This window comes from Nomascus leucogenys, chromosome 18, assembly GCF_006542625.1.
Source record: "Nomascus leucogenys isolate Asia chromosome 18, Asia_NLE_v1, whole genome shotgun sequence".
Classification (NCBI taxonomy): Eukaryota; Metazoa; Chordata; class Mammalia; order Primates; family Hylobatidae; genus Nomascus; species Nomascus leucogenys.
The window spans coordinates 80652472-80674180 of NC_044398.1; the positions used below are offsets into that span (position 1 = coordinate 80652472).

Here is a 21709-nt window from a genome sequence, read left to right on the forward strand (position 1 = left end):
TCTGGTTCTTAGCCTGGCTTTTAAGGTCCCAAGAAATATGCCAACAAATATTTGCTACTAAGTTTCTAGAATGTTGTGTCATACAACTGAATACTTGAGAATTCAGATTTCTTTTTTTTTTTTAGCATCAAAAAAATAATATATTTAGGAATTAAATTTTTTTAAAAATTATTATTATACTTTAAGTTTTAGGGTACATGTGCACAACGTGCAGGTTTGTTACATATGTATCCATGTGCCATGTTGTTTTGCTGCACCCATTAACTCGTCATTTAGCATTAGGTATATCTCCTAATGCTGTCCCTCCCCCCTCCCCCCACCCCACAACAGTCCCTGGTGTGTGATGTTCCCCTTCCTGTGTCCATGTGTTCTCATTGTTCAATTCCCACCTATGAGTGAGAACACGCTGTGTTTGGTTTTTTGTCCTTGCGATAGTTTGCTGAGAATGATGGTTTCCAGTTTCATCCATGTCCCTACGAAGGACATGAATGATAGACTGGATTAAGAAAATGTCGCACATATACACCACAGAATACTATGCAGCCATAAAAAATGATGAGAATTCAGATTTCTTAAAATGTGGACCCTTTAGCACCTGCAGGATGTCGACTTTCTTGGAGTGTTTTTTAACAATATAGATTCCTACGTCTCAGACCTATAGAATCAGAATCTCCGGGAATTGGGCACAAAAACCTGAATTTTTAGTGAGCTTCTTGTGATTTTCATGCATACTCATTTTACTACCAATGATCCAGATTGTGGCTGCATTTTTATTTGTTTCAAATTCTTCAGGAATGTTAACCACCATTCCCCCACAGGGTTCCATTCTTCCCTCTTGCAACCGGTAGAAACACCTGATGAGTTTTTCCAAACTATATCCATATCCCCTTGAGAGATTTTGATACGGTCCTAACCCCCAACTGTGAATCACCACTGAGCTGACTCACTGTTTCCAGGAGTTATATATAGTAGCCTCAAGTGTGCCGAAATGGAAAAATGTCTAAAAACCACTGTTTTAAAGGTTGTAGCTCATGGCCAGTGTCTATATTTCTCAAAGCAGTCATCCAAATCAGTATTAATCCCTAGGGCAGGCTAAAAACCAAAATATTTTAGGATGACAAATCATTAAAGCTGAAAGGGATTTTAGAAATCGACTGGTCAGTGATTCTCAACCCAGGCTGTAAATGAGAATCAACTGAGAGCTTTAAAAAACAAACGAACAAACAAACAAACAAACAAACAAGCAAGCAAACCCAATGAGGGATGAATAGGCAGGGATGAGGGATGACACTATAATGGTGGATACATGTCACCATACATGTGTCCAAACCCACAGGGTGTACAACATCAAGAGTGAACCCTAATGTAAACTAGGGCCTTTGGGTGACAAGGGTTTGTCAATATAAGTTCATCAATTGTAATAAATGTACCACGCTGGGGCAGGATGTTGATTATGAGGAAGGCTATGCATGTGTTGGGGCAGGGAGTACATAGAAAATCTATGTACTTTCCACTCAGTTTTGCTGTTGAAGGAAACAAAAATATTTCTCCCCGAAATAATTGAGGATGTTAAGTTAAAGACACTGAAAATGCAGGGGAAGACTCTGCCATAGCCTCCAATTCCGTGATGGCAGCACATAAATCCTTCCTTCCTAGAACGGCACTTGCTTCTGAGCCCAGAGAAGGCATCAGCAGGCACCAGAGGAATCTGAGAACAGATTTTACTATCTTCCCACATTTTCCCACCTTTTAAAGACTGGAACTTTTCCTTCCTTTGTCTTGTCACTGTATAGGATTTATGGCCCTTGGTTGAAATACTATTCAGCAAGGCCATAAGCCACTGCCTTGAGATAGAAACACTTTTGAACTGAGGCCTTTCCTGTGTGATGAGTACAGCATGTGTTAATAAACTTCTGCTTGTTTTTCTTTTGTTAATCTGACTTTTGTTTTCAGCAGGGTGTCTCAACTAAGAACCTAAAAGGGAAAGAAAATAAATTATGTTTTCTCCCCTATACTGTGAACCTGAAACTGACAGAAAAATTTAAACTTATTAAAAAAATTTTTTAAATTCCAATGCCTGGGTTCCAGACAGATCAATTAAACCAGAATTTCAGGAGTAGAGGCAAGTATCTACAATTTTTAAAAAGCTTCTTGGGTGACCCTAATGGGCAGCCAGAGTTGGAAATCACTGATTTACTACAACCCACTTGACTTAGAGTTGAAAAAACTAAGAGCTAGAAGAATACAGTTATTTGCCTAAAGTTAGCAGCAACCAGTGGAGCCTGTGGGGCTACAGCCTGGATCTTCTGATTTCTAGTTTGATGTTCTTTCCACTAAAAGACTCAAGAAGCAGCAAAAATTCTAGACTCTCCTAGTTTTGTTATCATAGGAATCTTTGAGTGTAATAGATTACACTCTGTGTGACATTACACTCTGAACTGAAGAAAACAAGATTTAATCCATTCCTTCCTCTGGGCCTTCCATTTCCTCCTCTTGGGATTCAAGGCTGTCATCTTGATTGGACTTATCCAGGGACCTAGCTCAATCTTTTACTCGCTTCCTTACCTGGTTCCTCCCTTAACACACCTTATACCCCAGGAAAAAGGCAATGTATTACTGTTCAGACTTAGTCTTTGTTTTCACCCAGATATACCTCTGGTAATACTGTTTCTGCCAGCCCATCTCCATGTGCAAGCATGCACCTTTTTGTGACCATCTTAAATGGTACCTCATGTCTCTTTTAATTATTTCCTTCCAGTCAGATTCCCTCATCTTAATTCTCCAAGTTGTTTTTACTCTTTTTCTTTTCCTTTTTGAGACAAGGTCTCATTCTGTTGCCTAGGCTGTAGTGCAGTGGCATCATCACAGCTCAGTGCGGTCTCCACCTTCTAGGCTCAGGTGATCCTCCTACTTGAGCCTCTAGAGTAGCTGGGACTAGAGGTCTCGAACTCCTGGGCTCATGTGATTCTCCTGTCTTGGCATCCCAAAGTGCTGGGATTACAGGCATGAGCCACGGTGCCTGGCCTTTACAAATATTCTTGTGTGGCACTTACATTTGCCTAATATTAGATTTGTAAGTAATCCTGCTTATCTGCCTTATTAAATTGTAAACTTCCTGAGGGCAAGAACAGAATATTGCTCATTTTTGTATCCACTATCAATAACCAATCCAATGTCTCACAAACAAACTGTATATAATATATATTCAGTTGAACCGGGCCCAACTCATGGAAATAAAACATTCTGCACAGAAGGGTACTCAAAAACAAAATCAGTATTCCTTTTCAGTGCTAACTTTCAGGGTCTAGTGACATTATAGATGTAATACCTTTACATAAAAAGGCTGTTAAAATATCTTTATGGTTCAAACTAGTGTTTAGCTTCAGACTCACAATAATAACATTTTAGCCTCTGTTCATTTTGTATTTACTGCATACAGTGGAATGTAAGTAAGACTCAACTCTTGGGTGGTGTAACAGTCAGAAGGGCTCTCAGGCTTGATGGGAGGAGTCAGGGAACTCAAAAGACATAGGAGCAAACATGGTCATGTTTTTCCCCTATACTTCACCAGAAGGAAACGGGCAAGAAATCTAAAGCTTAGCAACCAAGAATGAAACGACCACCACTGCAAAGTTCTTCTTTTTGCTTATACCTGTCCTTTTCTGAGTCACTATATTTGGAAAAGTAGTAGCTACAGGATTTTTTTTTTTAATTTATTAATGAACTTACACCCAGCTCCATTCTGTTAATAAGAGTATTTGAGGCCAAATAATTTTTTAAAGTTATTTCTGGTGTTATTCTTTGCTGTACTATAATAGGTACAAACACCATATCACCTAAACTCAGGAAAACAGGCTGCAGATCCATGGAACCACTCACCTTATTTACAAGGGTATATAAGGCTTTGTCTTGTGCATCATATTTTAGACACTGCCTAATCCAGGTGTGGATAGTCCAGTTTCTTAGGTACCAGCAGTTGGGGCTGTGTCGAAATCTAAATAAGCACAAGAAGAGAGAAAACTGGTATTAACTGTTATATGTTAAAACACATCTTCCATTGATAGGTCCATCTCTTAGATACTGGCAGAGTGCAATGTGACAGAAATTCATAAAAGTCAACAGTTGATAAAAACTTGAGAATGAAACTCATTAACCACAAAGTCTGAAATGGTAAAGAGAAGGCAAACTAATAAATAACAAAAAACTTTACAAAAATTGTATTCCTTATACCCCTTACTTCAACATCTCATTTTAATGGACTTATGAAAAATGATTTGGGGAAAATACTCTACTAATCATGGCATTATGTAAACAGATATTTCATTAGAAGAGATGTGAAGCTTAAGCTGAAACTTTGGAAGTTTAAAACAAACGAAGAAAATGAAAAATAGGATAGCACAGCAACTCTGTAAAGGAGAATCAGCTTTGAGTAACAGTGATATTTCCTGTGGCTCTTAGGAGAGACTGGGACACTCTTCACTGAGTCAGAGGAAAAGAAATAAAAGTTGAGTAAAATTTAACATTCACGTCCTCCAAGATCCACAATCCCACACTGCCTTCTTCACAGTTCCATTGTAGCTCGTCAGTTTATCCCTTACTTCCTATAGCTCCCCACAGGGTTTTAAAGTCTGAAGCAGCCCAGGATGAGTTATATACAGTAACAGTATACCTACAAAGGAACAGTGCTTGGAAAGGAATTCCAAATGCTGCTTTTGCCTTAGTTCACGCACATTGCTAACACCTGGGATGGAAGCTGCTACTCCTAGTTCTTGGGGTTCATGACAAAAGACTGACTGGAGATTGAGCTGTGAGACGGGGGTGGAAAGGGCTCTGTAGTCCCTCTTTTTATTTATCTACTTTGATTAGGATGGACCCTCATATACTATACTATATCATGTTAGCTGAAATCCCCATGTTTTCCTTAATCATTCAGGAAGCAGGCCAATCGCTGGGCTCCACAAAAATCAAACTCTTTTCTTAAAAAGAAAAAGGTGAGACAAAAACCTAGTGCTAAAGGATTCCATGCCATATTTGAGAGTCAAGGGTACAGATGAATACTAGTGGCTTTTAGAGGCTGATTATTCAGTCTGCCTCCTGCTATTTCCTGCCATCTGCTATTGGGATAGTTTCCTCTGAACAGGTTCTCTGCCAAAGTAATAGTTAAGAAAAGGAGAGGAAGTGAGAAATAGTATTTAATATAGGATATCTATTAGTGCTCTGGTGAGAGATTTGGCAAAAATAAGATCCAAAGATGTTTTATGGATTTAGGGTCTTCTGGGCAGGCTGATTCTCTTCAATAGTTTAGGTTTTGCTAGAAAATGTCTCTCTCACTCTATTTTTCTCTACAAATTAGCCCCTTTAAAATCAGAAATAGAGAAATATGTCAAATTAGGTTTAGAATAAGAGTGACGTGGCCAGAGAAAGGCATTGTATAGGGGACCTAGATACTCAATCTTATAAGATCTTCTGCACAGAAATGAAACAAAATACACCTTTTAGTATTCCATGTTTTCCCTCATATTTGTTTTTATGTTTTTATTTTTATTTTTTGAGACAGGGTCTCACTGTCACCCAGGACGGAGTGCAGTGGTGCAATCCTAGCTCACTATAACCTCAAACTAACTCCTAGGCTCAAGCAATCCTTCCTCCTAAGCCTCCCGAGTAGCTGGGGGTATAGATGCATGCCACTATGCTCAGCTTATTTTTTGTAGAAACAGGATCTCGCTGTGTTGCCCAGGCAACATTTTCAAATCAATAGTTTAGCTACTTGATTATTGTTTCTCTGAACAATCTGAGATTTAACTTGAAATGACCAATTAAAAATGAGTTTTATTTTTTAAAGAAAAAAGTCAAGTGAAGTATCAGGTGTACTGCTTCAACGATGGTGACGCTTCCTCATCAGCCTGTAAGTTCCTGTGTCAGCAGAGACAGAGACTGACTTGCTCAATACTGATTCCTGTACTGACACAATTCTTGGCCCATAGGTTTTTCAGCTAATAAAAAAAAGAGCTTTAATCAACACTGGTATTAAATGCTGTTATGTCCCGATCATTTTGTTAATGTCTATGGTATATATGAAGTTATGTAAATTTCCTTTTCAGGGCATTTATAGTCTCATTACAAAAAAGATGCACACATAATTTAATAATAATACAAGGTGGAGCATGATAAGTGCTAAAGACAAAAGGGATTGCTAGAGGCTAAAGGGTTTTTGGTAGTAGCAGTTGTTGGGTTTAGTCAATTTTTCCTTTAAAAAGAAACAAAACAAAATATAATTTTTTTTGGTAATGAGTTTGGGAAAAAAATATATCAAATGCCATTTACTACCCTCACTCAAGATTATTTTAAACCTAATCCTCATTTTAAATCTAAGGTTCTGGCTCAGGATGTTTCCAATGACCACTAAAGTTGTAACTTTTTTTTGATGATGAACTTTACAATAAGAACACCATGACCATATCCAACCAAACACCTTTCTCTTATTCATGATCAGCAAACCACTTTTAGGCTTTGAAAAAATAGCAAAGACTGATAATGAGAGCCTAGTTTCAGACCTTCAAGGCTCAAATTAAAACATATTTAAAGCCATTTGCTAAGCTTCTAAGGCTAACTTCAACACAAGGAAGAGCAAGAAAGTCTTTTCTTCTCAAAAGCCCTTCCTTCACAGACTTTCTCTCTTAGAAGTCTAAAGGGAAAGTTACTCAAGACTTCACACATCGAATATAATCATCTCTGCACAGCAGCCCTTTGAGATATTTGTCAAGACACTCAGAGAAGTCTTTAGTAAGTCTACTCCCTCTTCTGTCCTGGGACAAGGCTACTTGGTATGGGCTCTGCTCTCTAAGCCCTAACAATCTTAGACCCAATTATGTCTAGGGCATTTTCTTTCTTTTTTATTGTATATACCTTTTGAAAGACAAAGTCTCACTCTGTCACCCAGGCTGGAGTGCAACTGCAAGATCACAGCTCACTGCAGCCTTGAGCTCTTGGACTCAAGTGATCCTCCTGCCTTTGCCTCCTTCTTTATTTCTGTAGAGACAGAGTCTTGCTATGTTGTTCAGGCTGGTCTCAAACTCCTGGCCTCAAGTGATCCTCCCACCTCGGCTTCCTAAAGAGCTGGGATTATAGGCATGAGCCACTGTGCCCAGCCTTGGACATTTTCAATGAACTCTCACAAAAAATAAACCGAGGAAAAGCAGTGAAATACTTACACACATACTATAAAATATGCTGCCCAAAATGCAATTCCTGAATTTCCCAGCCAGGCGGCAAATGAACTCCTTTCTTGGCCCCCATCAGCATTAAAAAGATAAGCTTATGTGAGTGGCTATCTGGAATATAAACAAGTCAAAACACTGGGCCAGCAGGGTTCAATTTTGGATGGCAAGTTTGAGAAGAATTCCTGTTGGTGACTTTTTAAGCAGTTCAGACAAATAAATGTGGGGACTTTTCAACTTCCAGTAGTAATATGTCAGGTGCGTGAGTCTCTGGAATGGGCACTTGCCTGGAATGATTCTGTGGACTGCTGGATGAGCATTCTCCCTTTCTGTCAGAAGAAAGGCAAAGAGAAAAGAATACAACTAACACATTGATTTTCTAATTTGCCTGCAAACAGACTGGCTTTTGTTCTCGCCTGCTCTGACCACCAGCCTGGCAGATTACAGACAGCCACTGTAGGAGTCCCCTCTGTGCGCCTATGCCATCAGCTGTTTGCTCACCTCGACAGAAGCTTTATTATTGCCTAGGCCAGCAGGCTGTCAAGATAGGCAAACATGTGAGTGTAGAAAAGAGAAACAAATACAACCCAAATATCCCCAACAAGGCTGTGCTCATGAAGGCTAAAGGTACTGTGAGATTTCAGCTTATAAAATGTGATTACACTTACAACAATTCTAAGGAAATGTGTATTTCTTGGAGGAGCATAAGAAAGAGTGACAAAGTGTCCTCTCAAGTTCTAGCTCTAGTTCTAAAAGTTGGTATCCCATGGCTAAAGAGATCTCTGTCCCCAGTGTTGAGTAGGATTTTCAGGTGAAGACAGAGCTTGCCTAGGAAGCCAAACCACGGCCAATAAAATAGCAGGAACTGAGAAGCTTCCTCTGCTCAAAACTCAGGCCATACTCAGAACTCTTAAGGGCATCTGCCTGCACTGCTGTTCATTCAAGACTGATGTTACCAGGAAAGGAGGAGAGCAGAATCACAGGCTGCCAAACTGACATGGGAGTGAAAGTCTTGGATATCACAGAGATTTCTTAGAAGGGAAGAGAGGTTATATAAAAGAGATCAAGAGTGAAAAGAAAAACACCAGAGACTGACTGTGATTATATAGGAGGGACTCTATTGTGTGTAAAAGTCGCATGGGATTTCCTGTTTGACTAATTTCATCATTTAATTAAAAAAAAAAAAAAAAAGTGACCTAGGCACAGTAGCTCATGCCTGTAATCCCAGCACTTTTGGTAGGTAAAGTAGGAGGATGTCTTGAGGCCAGGAGTTTGAGACCAGTCTAGGCAACAGAGCGAGACCCCGTCTACACACACACACACACACACACACACACACACACACACAGCACTCATAGCACACATACACACCAAAAATAGCGGGGAAAAAAAAGTAAAATATAGCTTTTCTTCCATGGGGTTGAAATAAAGGTTTTGTTATTGTTGAATGGCTAAAGTGGCAATGCTCATCAGCTCTTTCGGTCTCACAAATAAAAATGCTCCAGGCTGGGCAGTCCCAACGCACAGATGCCAGAGCCTGAAGCCCAGCAGCTCACAGCTCTACCATTTAGCTGTAACACACTGGCTCTTCCACATGAATGAGCAAGCTTTCCACAATGTTTATCCAATTCCGAGAGCCACCAGCCCTAAACACACACATGCAGCTTTTCCTCCGCTCCAGTGAATTCTGTATCCTGTGGCAACAGGCTTTACAGATGGGAACCTCAGCCACGGAGCTGGGTAGACACAGAGATGGGAGAGGGGGTCAGGGTAAAGGGAGGAAAGAAAGGATGCCAAGAAGAAAATATGGCTGGCTTCAAAGCCTGCAGTGTGGACTGAGGATCTTATCAATGAAGGAAAGTTAGCAACTATCAAAAGGAATGAGCGCTTCCTTGAACTAGAACCAAAGACCAAGAGTGTCATGTGACTATTTAAATCAGAATCTGATTCAATCACTGCTACTCACTTTCTCATTATTTTCTTTTTCATCCTGCTAGAAATTCTGCTTCCAGAATTGTTAATTTCAAAACTAACAATTATTAGTTGCCCCCAACTACCACAAATAAAATCAAATTTTGATGAGATAATTTTCTAATGACTATTATATTTTTGTCAAGTACTTAAAAAAAGAGGGCAGGGTTTAATACAGAAATTGATAATAAAAACATCCGTATTATACGTTAAAATTTCCTGCTTGGGATCTCAGATTCTTACTCAAAGAATTTAAGGTAATTTTAACTTTCCACATACACACACTTAGCCTGCACAAAATAAAAGCACCAAGTGCAAGAGTCCCCTCCAAAACACCTCTCCCACCCTGCCAACAAAAGTCAACCAGTTTGGGCTTGAATATTTCCAACGAATTCACTATCTACCTTCACAATGCAGATAAAAATGTCTTTCTTTAAAAGTTCTAATTTTAAAAAAATTAAAGTCAATTTTACAGAGATACAATGTACAAAAAAATTCATATTTTCAGTTTATAGTTCTATGAATTTTGACAAATGCATCCAGTTGCGTAATCATGACCACAATCAAGATAAGCCCCCTTTGTAGTCAACCTCTCCAGGGTTTGCTGGTCAATTTAAGCAAATTTTTTATAGGTAACCTCCTTGGGTCCCTTTCCAAATCTAGAGTTATTAATTTTATAAGAGCAAAAGCAAATAAGGTAATAAAACCACCAAAATATCTATTGGTTGGTTTATAATGTATATTCTGTCGATTTCCCAAAAGAATTTGAAAAAATTAAAACTCAGCTTGTGAGTAGTTTTTTTTTTTTTATTTGAGCCCTACATATAGTCATTAGACCTTCTGGAATCCCTGTCTGCTAGTCTAAAAAGGTGATGAGTAAGTAGATTTTTGGTAGAGAATAACAGGGGCATAGAATTTTGCAAATGTGGCGTGCTAAATAAATGCAGCATAACAACACATTTTTTGAAATGAAGATAGATAACAGAGGGACTTGTTAGATATCAAAGTCTGAATTTGTCAGACCAAGGGCTTAAAAAAGAGGCCCTTAGCATTTCACCTGGAAACACACTGGTATAAATATGACATACTAGAAACTACTCCAGGAGAGTTATTCTTATTATCCACACTCTCTCATGAAAGAGAAAGCAATCAAAAGTAGGACACATGTCACCACATTATTCTCTCTCCCTGCTCTCTGATCTGCCTGCTGTTTTGCCAGATTTAACTCTCAGTCTAGAAGACATATTTCTGCTTCATTTAAGTATTTACTGAGTAGCTACCTTTTGCTCAGGCATGGTGATCTATATTCTTTATCCACTGATCTACTAATTTCCTTTAATTCCAATTTTTTTTTTTTTTTTTTTTAAGTAGAGATGGAAGTGTTGCTATGTTGACCAGGCTGATCTCAAACTCCTGGCCTCAAGTGATCTTCCTGTCTTGGCCTCCCATCATGCCTAGCCCTAACTCCTATCTTAAAGATGACATCTCTCCCTTTCTGATACAGAAAAAATACCTATAGATAGACTCTAAGCTCTGCTGCTCTCTCTCTCTCTCTCTTACTTTCATGGTATATAAGGGAGGCAGTCAGAATGAAGCCAGTTGTGTTCTTTGTCTAAAGCCTGGAACACTATTTTATCAGCCTCCAAAGAGCAATATGTGTAGATAACCAGGGAGGATTACTTGTGGGGAGAATGGGAGAAGAAACAAGTATTTACAGTCATCACTGAGGTGCCCATCTGGAGATGGTCCTAAAAGCAGAAAATGGCTTTGTGGCCACCACCTGACCTATCAGTGAAACTGCACCCAGAAGCAGCTGGTAAGACTTCTCCAGCCTCTCTAAAGCTGTACACACACTGGCTCACAGGTCAGCATCATGACTGAGAGGCAGTTGCTGGAGGCCAAGGTTAGGCTGCAAAGGGCCTTTACCTAGGAACAGCAGGAAGTTGAGAAAAACTGGATCCCGGAACCAGTCCTGTTTATAAAAGCAAATAAAGTTGTGGAAACTGGCTTGGTTTGGACAGAGATAAGAGAAATATTTTGGTTTTTGAGTAGGAAATTTATGAGCAATAAATGAGCCAGTTTTAAATACATGCAAACATTTCCTGATGTCTCCTAAAGCTTTGGCTAGGAACTGCAGATAAAATTTCTGCAAAATCATAAATAATACAATGACTAAGATAGGAAAATCACATATATTAATTAAACACTGGTTTTGAATAATTCTGGGAAAATGAAAGGTGAGAAAGAAAAAAAAGGAGGAAAACAAAGGAATAGAATAGAGATAAAACCAGAATTTCTGGAGTATGCTAGGCTTAGTGAAGCTGTCAGGATTAAGTCTGCCACAAAAGAAATGAGCAGGCAAAGAGCCTGGCCCAGGAGATGAAGCACACCAGGGTAAAAGCAGAAAAGAATTAAGCCAGTGTTGAGCAGATTTATATGTGTTTGTATGTGAGATTACAGATTTCTTTAGGGGTATTTCTGAGGGAAGAGAAGCTCAGTACTAATCAGGATTTCTTAAGAATTAGATTTTTATTAAAGAAGAAAAGCATCTCAGTATTTTAAACATTCTGATTCTCTAACACATGAAGAAGCTGAATCCCTAGGCATTCTTTGTTTGTAGCAAAGCGAAGGTTGGACATACTTCCAGTGATACAATCCAATTCATAGCTAGTTTCTATTTCTGTAACTCTACTGACTCCTCTATTAAGCTTTTAAGCTCTTAAAAGGCAGGGGACAAGTTATCTATCATTTGGCGTGCTACAAACAAGTGAATAAGGACTCAAGTAGGTGCCTGATAATTTGGCAACAGTGACTAGGCCTGCTAAGACTATATAAATACCAATAATGCATGCTGAAATTCATGAGGATTATTTATATTTGAAACAGTAATTCACTTCTGGTTGTGAAGTATCGTCCTGGCTAAAATAAAGTTGAAGCCAAGAAGAAATGCTGCCTTTTTTGTACAAGGCAGGAGGAGATGAAAGATGGCAGAGGAAGTGGAGTAGTATGTGGTCATTGTGGAAAGCCACCTAGTCCTCACTAATTCATAACCCCTACTGTTACTTCCCATAATACATCAAGGATGATACATGGATTCTTTAATGCAAGTTGAGGGAACAGACAAGCTGCTAGGAGAGTGAAGCCATTAAGTTGAGGACAGAAGCCAGAGTACATGGGTTCAAAGAATTTCCCTAACAGGAACTCAATAAAAAAACAGACTCCTTTCAACCCTGGAAGAGGCTTTGAAAGAAACCTAGGCAAAGTAAACTGGGGATAGGGGAGAGAAAAAAAAGTTAATATTGAATTAGGGAATCTTTAATTTAGTGCTGGTAGGGACTTTCAATATCTATTGTATACTGGACTATTTATTGAGAATTTACTAGCCCTGTTCTAGGTGATGTAAAATTATGTAGTCTAATTCCTTTACTTTATAGAGGAGGAATCTTGATGTATATAGTGAGATAAAATGATTTACCCAAGATAGTTAGCAATAGGACCCAAATTAGACTCTTCACTCTCATTATTCCACCATTGCCTCTCAACTTCTTTTATTTGTATGACATCTTTAAAAAACATTTTTGTGGTTTCACAAAGGTCTCTAACAGTGAAAAACAAACATCTCTTCTAAATTTAGGAGCAGAATCAACAGAAAAATAAACTCAGTGTAAAACAGTTCTGGAATTGCCCTGAACTAGCTGTTTAACTTTGGAAAGTCACTTGATCCTTCAGGGTTTCAGTTCCTGCAACTGTAAAATGAAGAGGTACGGTTATCTGGATCACAAACTCAAATGTCTACAGGGGCCAGTCAGTTAATATAAATGCATGAATCATGTAAGACAATAGGTACAAAGCTGCTTGTATTACGATCAAGCAAAGTGATTTCATTATACTGTTTATAAAAACACAGCTTATGGGCCAAACAAAATACACTTGAACTTTGGACTAGGACCAGAACCCCGGAACTCCTTCCAGCACTTAAGTTTAATGACTCTAAAAGACAATAAGCCTATATCTACTCATTAAAACATCAGTCATATACAAGTTTCTATTAAACCAGAAAAATGGCAGTGATACAAACAAGTGAATAAAGACTCAAACGAGAAACCATTCAGTCCACAGCTGATTTTACTTTATTCCACTAGCCTCCAGTCCCCCACCATATGGTACTCACTTTGGGCAGCCAACAGAGATTATTATTATGGGAATGGTGGGCCTTGCAAGTTGGCATCTAAATTTTCAAGGTGAAATGATAAAATCAGCTAAAGTTAAATTTAAGGTCCCTAAAGTACATTATAACTGAAGATCAAGTTTTATAGAAAATAAAATTTTCAGCAATTGATCACTCCATTAGTAAAGCATTTTATTTTCTACTCAAATATTTCAGTGCAATTCAACTTATATCTAAGAGAGTCATCCAAAGTAATTTTCCTACATAATAGAAATTATTGTTTTTATACTGTTACTTTATCAAACCTCTGTTATCTGGCAATCCCTACAGCAGAAATGGTTGAACTCTAAAAAAAGGGGAGTAGGATGGGGTGGGCATAGAGATATTAAGAAATTACTTACATGAAGAAATGCTCATCATCACTGGCCATCAGAGAAATGCAAATCAAAACCACAGTGAGATACCATCTCACACCAGTTAGAATGGCCATCATTAAAAAATCAGGAAACAACAGGTGCTGGAGAGGATGTGGAGAAATAGGAACACTTTTACACTGTTGGTGGGACTGTAAACTAGTTCAACCATTGTGGAAGTCAGTGTGGCGATTCCTCAGGGATCTGGAACTAGAAATACCATTTGACCCAGCCATCCCATTACTGGGTATATACCCAAAGGACTATAAATCATGCTGCTATAAAGACACATGCACACGGATGTTTATTGCGGCACTATTCACAATAGCAAAGAGTTGGAAACCAACCCAAATGTCCAACAACGATAGACTGGATTAAGAAAATGTGGCACATATACACCATGGAATACTATGCAGCCATAAAAAATGATGAGTTCGTGTCCTTTGTAGGGACATGGATGAAACTGGAAAACATCATTCTCAGTAAACTATCGCAAGGACAAAAAACCAAACACCGCATGTTCTCTCTCATAGGTGGGAATTGAACAATGAGAACTCATGGACACAGGAAGGGGAACATCACACTCTGGGGACTGTTGTGGGGTGGGGGGAGGGGGGAGGGACAGTATTAGGAGATACACCTAATGCTAAATGACGAGTTAATGGGTGCAGGAAATCAACATGGCACATGGATACATATGTAACAAACCTGCACATTGTGCTCATGCACCCTAAAACCCTAAAGTATAATAATAAAAAAAAAAATAAAAAAAAAAAAAAAAAAAAAAGAAATTACTTGACAGTTTTTGGAACATAATGACTATTTGTAGTTTAAAAAGGAAAGATATTTAAAAATTGAGATTTATATCTGTGAGTCCAATTGGTTTTTAGAAAGGTTTACTTTAACACTCACCAAACAAGCAAAAACCCTTAGTTGTTTACATGTAAAGACAGAAAAATTAAGGTGACCTTTCTTTCTTCTGCTGCCAAATAGTAAAAATCAGTATGACTATAATACATTTAATAGGCAGCTCCTCTATTTAGCTCAAGCTAGTCTCTCATACCAAAAACCAAATTTTTAAAAACTGAATATTTGAAATTGTACAAACAAAATATGCTAAGAAAATTCTTAACAATGACCAAATGCAAACTTCACGTCATAGGAAGGTTAAGTACCAGAGGCAATTCCTTTTAATAGGATGACAATCATAAGAAGGAACAGTTACAATTCTGAGTATGAAAGAGCTGTTTCTTTAGTAATAAACCAAATACAAAGTTCCGGGTTCATCTGTTCTAGCTGGCAAATCTTGCATAAAAAAGCCATACTTTAGCTAAACAAAAGCTCTTAGGTTGGCCCAGAAAGAGGGAATGAACAATTTGAAAAACATCTTTTATTGCCTGAGAAAATTTAAAAAGTGTCTGAAAGTGCCAGGAGACCTGCCTCAATGTGAGTCAGGCAGCTTTCCAAAGTCCCTCAGCTTTCCTGAGTATGAGTCATAGGGGAAGGAGAGAGAGCTCCTTGGCAAAGATATACGTTTTCCTCTCTGGTTCCACCCCTACCATTTTCATTTAAAAAAAAAAAAAAAAAAAAACAGCTTTCACGTATAATAGTTAAACAGATTCCAGACAAGCTTAACTGAAGAAGTTTGAACACCAGGGAGGCAAAATATCATTGCAGAAGTTGCTATTGTTTGCCATTGTGATCCACAGACACAGGGAGCATCTTCTGCATCCTAAAAAGGGCTCGGCCCATTGATCATGTGTCAGATCATGGCTGCACTTTGTGGGAGAGAAGAGGATAACAAGCTATGAAAATACCTCTGTCTCCCCTCCCTAGTTTCTTAAACACCACAAGCTCATACACTGAATAATTACATTGAGTTTGAAGGGGTGGGAGCTTGTCCTTTATGAGTGCACATTAAGCAGAATTTCAAGTGTGGTAACAAGTAGGCTGTCCATGTATACATGGTTGCTACAATGAATGCAGCCTTTAGTGAACAGATACATTTTTTCCTTCAATAATCTTAGGCAAAAAAGTAAGAAAGCTGGGATTTTTAAAGCATGAATAAGGCAAAACTGAATGTTAAACTGCAGAGAGAATAGTTCTACTTCTATACTTATATGAAATTACTTATTACAACAGAATGGAGCATTTGATGAGGGCAAAGCTCCTCTCTTCTGCATTTGATCATTTATCAACCTACTATGAATCAGGATATTATGTGGGGCACTAAGAGGCAAAGATGAATAAACATCTCCTTGCCTTCAATGAGGTTGGATTGGGATGATCAAAAACAAGTATTTTCAGCCCCGCGCGGCGGCTCACACCTGTAATCCTGGCACTGTGGGAGGCCGAGGCGGGCAGGTCACTTGAGGTCAGGAGTTCAAGACCAGCCTGGCCAAAATGGTGAAACCCCGTCTCTACTAAAAAATACAAAAATTAGCCTGGCGCAGCAGCGCATGCCTGTAATCCCAGCTACTTGGGAGGCTGAGGCAGGAGAATCACTTGAACCCGGGAGGCAGAGGTTGGCACCGAGATGGCACCACTGTACTCCAGCCTGGGCGACAGAGCAAGACTCCATTTCAAAAAAACAAAAACAGGCTGGGCGCGGTGGCTCACGCCTGTAATCCCAGCACTTTGGGAGGCCGGGGCGGGTGGATCACGAGGTCAGGAGACAGAGACCATCCTGGCTAACACGGTGAAACCCCGTCTCTACTAAAGCAATACAAATAAATTAGCCGGGCGTGGTGGCGGCTGCCTGTAGTCCCAGCTACTCGGGAGGTTGAGGCAGGAGAATGGTGTGAACCCGGGAGGCGGAGTTTGCAGTAAGCTGAGATCATGCCACTGCACTCCAGCCTGGGTGACAGAACGAGACTCCATCTCAAAAACAAAAAACAAAAAAACAAAAATAACAAAAAAACTCCAAGTATTTTTTTAAGCATTGATAACAAGTTTAGAAGGTTAATTTATAAGCATCATAGGTAATTCCCTATGTATATAACACTGATTATTTCACAACACCCTGGTAATAAATTTTGAAAAACTGGCTCTCAATAGGAAAATAAATCCAGCTTTTCTCTCTTCTTCCCAATAGTCTGTCTTTTTTGTTCCCTTGGGTATATTTAAGAAATAAAAATGTTAGAGATAATGGTGCACCCTGCTTCTCTCACTTTCTAGAACAAGAAAGTTGGTGTCCATCATTCTCATGTTATACTTTTACTACTTAGGGATATGTTCTGTGTTGAGTTTTTCAAGGTGCATGACTTTTTGACTCTGCATTCAAGGGCCTGTCTGATAGAGAACTGAAGCAAACCACAATAATGCTGCTTCTCCAGGGGCAGAAGAGTAGGGACAGAAGTGACAAAATTACTGTTATCACAGACATGAGAGAGGACTCGATGCCACTTTCACTGTGAAAACTAATTGCACTGCCACCAGGGAAATCTCTGACAACGTGCTGCTCTGTGTTTGATTAGAACCCAGCCCTGACTCACTAACTGAGTCATTTAACCTAAGAATCAGTTTTATCATTTTTAAAATAGAGATGATAATACCTTAATCACTGGGTTATTATGAAAATCACATAGGAGCTATTTAGGCATTTTTCCGGCTTATAATTCTTTTTGGAGCCAAACACAGCAAAAATATGCACACATACAAGCAATATTAAAATATATATTTTTAAAGACAAGGTCTCACTCTATCACCCAGGCTGGAGTGTGGTGGCGAGATCATAGCTCACTGCAGCCTTGACCTCCTCGGCTCAAGGGATACTCCCACCTTAGCCTCCCGAGTAGCTGGGACCACACGTGTGCCACCAGGCCTGGCTAACTTTTTTTATTTTTTGTAGAGAGGAGGTCTCATTATGTTGCCCAGGCTGGTCTCAAACTCTTGGGCTCAAGCAATCCTCCCACCTTGGCCTCCCAAACTGCTGGGATTACAGGCATGAGGCACCGCATCCAGCCTATTATTGTTATTATAATCTACTTGATTTAGCACTTGATGACATTCTGCCTGGTACTGCTTATGTGCATCCTTTCTAAGGCTAAGGCTTGTGGCATAACTGTCTTTGGTAGTAGAGAGGTAGTTAAGATATCAGCATCAGACAGAACTTCTCCTATGTTAGAACCTCAGGAAACTGATTCTAAAATGGATTCAGGATTCTAACTGGTAAAAGTTGTATCCAGTTTATCTGGTACAACTCTAGACTGATATGAAGATTAAAGAGATAAAACATGTAAAATTAAAATGCCTGGCACATGGTGCTTTCAGACATCTTGGACAGAGCAGTCAGCAGCAGCCTCATTCTAAGGGCCACTGAGTTAAGTATGAACTCTTATGACTATTACCATCCACATGGCAGGTGACTTGCAGAGCGCTGGGTACCTGTGTGCAGCAAAGACCTGACTGCCATTAGCCAGAGGGGATGGAATACAGTAGGAAGAACAGGGTCAGTAAGAGGGTGAAGAGTCCTTTGCCCTCTCATTCCTCTCAAGACAGTCTCAAATGAGGAGCTGGAAGGTGAAGGAAAGGGGACAACACAGAGGCTTTTTACAATCACAGAGGCCCAAAGCCAACCAGCAAAGGTTTGCCAGTCAGGCTGATGACTGGTGGCAGGGTTTCTGATCTTATTTATGACAGAAAAAGGTCTAGGAAGGAGAAGCAAGGGGATGACCTAAGGAGGAGTCAATTTACCTATCATGTTTTGCTCTTGGACTGCTTTCCACATGCTTGGCAAGGCACTGGTATAATACAATGGGGATTATACTGGTTTCCACAAGCTTGGCAAAGCACTGTTATAATACAATGGGGTTTATACCTTGAGCTTTATGTCAGCTCAGTGCCCACTAGCCTCTGGTTGAGGTAGACGGCTAAGGAGTGTGGACGCCTATGGAGGATAAACCGAACTACTCAGAAGAGAAGCTGCTAAGTGCTGCTCATGGCTTGGATCTGTGGATGGGGCAAGAGCTCAAAAGAAGAAAGTAGTTGTTTGTGTAGAACATGCCACCCATCCAAGGCTGGGAATAAAGGAAAACAGCAACTAAAGCAAAGCATTTGCTGCTGAGCAAGCCACTGACCCAGCTTTGTTTCTAAGAACCCCCTTTTCCATCATGTACCCACCACTGGCAACCTGAAAGGAGTTTAAGGCTGAAAGCACCTGCTCCTGCTCCCAACCTAAATGGAACCATCAGCTCTTTCAGACAACTTGGAAAGAGCAGCTGACAGCAGTCACATGAAAACAAAGGCCACTAAGCCAAGAGAGTATCTATGAAAAACAAATATACAATAGTTTTTCTCATGTTGAAAAAAAATTATGGGTACAAATAACCAATAATAACTCTGTTTTAGGATTCTGATTTAAGACAGGCTCAAAAAAGGAAAGACAAGGGTGAGCTGTTGCTATAGCGACCACAGCATTTGATTATCCCAAGGGTTTTTCACATTCCCATGCAACCACGGGAAAGTCTAATTTATCAGCAATACTTGCACCATAAGTATATTTCTGCAAATGAATGCTTATAAAAAATGTAGCATACTAAAGAACTTGCTTTTTTTTCTGAGCATTTAGAACTTTTAAAGAAAAATCATACTGAAGGAAGGCTTCTTTTGCCCTGATCAGTTTGTGAAAAATCTTTAACTGTGACTGAAAATGAGGATGATGATGATAAATATTAACTAAAATGTGCTGAGCACTTACCATGTGCCAAGCATTATCCTAAGTACTTTATATACATTTTCCCCTTTTTACAAAGTAGGAAAGTGAAATTGAAGGGGATTAAAAACCTAGCCTAAGAGCCCACAGTGAACCTAACACAGGTGGTTTTCCCTATAGCATTCGAAACATACTGTTGGTTGTTGTTGAGCACAAGTAGGTGGCTTGCATTCAGATGGCCTGCTTTATAGAAAATGTGTCACTCTGAATAATGGAATTGCATTTGGCATAGCAGGAAATTCATATTATGAGAGGAATGTAGAAATGAAAACAACATGTTCTCATCTTTCACCTTATGTCTTTGCCAGCGTACCCTGGTGGTGCTATTTTGTTGGGGGACCGTCAAAATCTCCATAGGTCTTTTCGCTTTGGACAGTCAGAGTACCTAGAGAGGGCTCATCCAATTTCCTCACTGAGAGGTAAAATAAGCCTTGTATACCCAAGTCCAGAGTCCTTCTGACTCACTCTCTCCAGAAAGAAAACGACCACTCTTCTGCTAGAGTTGGGTATTTCACTAACTTGTATGAAGACTTCCCGTCAATCCTCCTGTCTCAGCTCCACTCACATTTCTACTTTGGGAATCATGCTGCTTCTCATTTATGAGGCTTTCTGGGGTCCTATGGTTCGACTGCCTTGGTTCTGGACTTCCTCTCCTGCCAGCTTAGGTTGTAGCTTTCTTTTTCTGCTAACTCCACTACTTTTGTTTTCTAACTTCCGAGCTTTGCTGTTGTCTCCTCTCCTAGTCTCTTATTTTGTCAATTTTTGCGCCTTCTACACTTTACTGTCATATCTCTGGAGGTTTCTGTAGGAAATAGAGATAAGCACATATGATCAATCTATCATGTTTAATCACAAGACTTCTACAGGCAGTTTGATCTATAAACTAGTCAATGGATTATATAATCATCTAAAAGTAATGATAAAGAAAATAAAACATTCAAATATATTTCAGCAGTAATAGCCCTCTGCTTAAAAAGGAAAAATAAAATTTCCTGCGTAAGACACTCAACTCATCTGGATTTCAAATTTAAAAAATTGTAAGACAAAAGGTGAGAAGAGATCTTTAACAACCCTTTCACCTCTAACATCCTTCCACCACAAAGGCCAAAAATAAATCACTACACTATATTTTGAATTCTCTGTTCAATCTAAAATATTTGTATAGGGATAGAAATTAAATAAAGGATAAGCCAAAATTATTTTAAATCACAAAATGCATATATTAAGGTCCCTGTATATGGATGGTGTGCTCAGTGTTAACAAGAAATATTGTTAAGATATAGTCTTTAAACCGTAATACATCTTTTTTTCCTGGAAAAGTCACTACTCAGGATTACACTGAGTAGTGAAAGATACTTAAATCAAGCTTGGGAAATTCTCTTTTAAGAAGATAGAAAATTATGTAATGTTGCAGTAATTTCCTTCTTCCCTCTCTCCCACTTTCTTTCTTTTTAGACGTTAAGTCTCACTATGCTATCTAGGCTGGTCTTGAACTCCTGGGCTCACGCAGTTCTCCTGCCTCAGCCTCCCAAGTAGCGAGGACTACAGGCAGGTGACACTGCATCTGGCTTAATTTTTCCTGAGAATGAAACTCCAATAATACTCACAGAATCTTCTTTGCTCTGATGATTTTTCAAAAAGCTAAGTTTTATCTATATTTGAAGGGCCAAGAAGCTAGAGGAATGGCTCCCACAAGATTATAAAACCAGCACGAAGGAATACCTAACCTAAGTTGAAGCCTAGCAGAGAACTAAGGCACTTAATGAGGTAACTTCTCATAGCCGCTTCACACAAAACCTAGGAAACTAGGGAGCACACATCATGCCATAGCCTAGCTTTCTGGTGTGTGGCGGTGTGCACACACACACATAGATTAATATGTATAGAAGGGATAGAAGGAAAAAGAGACCAAGGGAGAAAAAAGACGAGAAAGGAAAATACAATAGCTACCCCCTTATTATCCTTGGGAATTCACACTAAACACTAAACTAAATACTATTTCCTCCTCCTGGAATTATATATGTGGAGCCTGTGCTTTACATGGAGGGGAAAGTCATAGCCTAGAAAGAGAAAAATGGTAGAATTTAGTGAATTCAGTACCACATTACAACAGGAACAAGGACCTCTTCTTTATTCCCATAGCAATACAGCACATAGTAGCACCTACTTCCTCTAGCAAATATGAGTGAACTTTTCCTTCCTTGCAAACGCCACATGGGATGTAACA

At 39.3% G+C, this 21709-nt stretch overlaps 1 protein-coding gene across 6 annotated transcripts in view; it reads right to left on the minus strand.

Annotated features, from left to right (window-relative positions):
• Window positions 1–21709, minus strand: part of MRPS27 (mitochondrial ribosomal protein S27) — a 106623-nt gene that overhangs the window by 19230 nt on the left and 65684 nt on the right. For all 6 annotated transcript variants that reach the window (XM_030798081.1, XM_030798078.1, XM_030798077.1 and 3 more), the window contains one exon: window positions 3880–3994. In XM_030798081.1, coding sequence (XP_030653941.1) covers window positions 3880–3994 — 115 coding nt within the window. The remainder of the gene's footprint in view (window positions 1–3879; window positions 3995–21709) is intronic.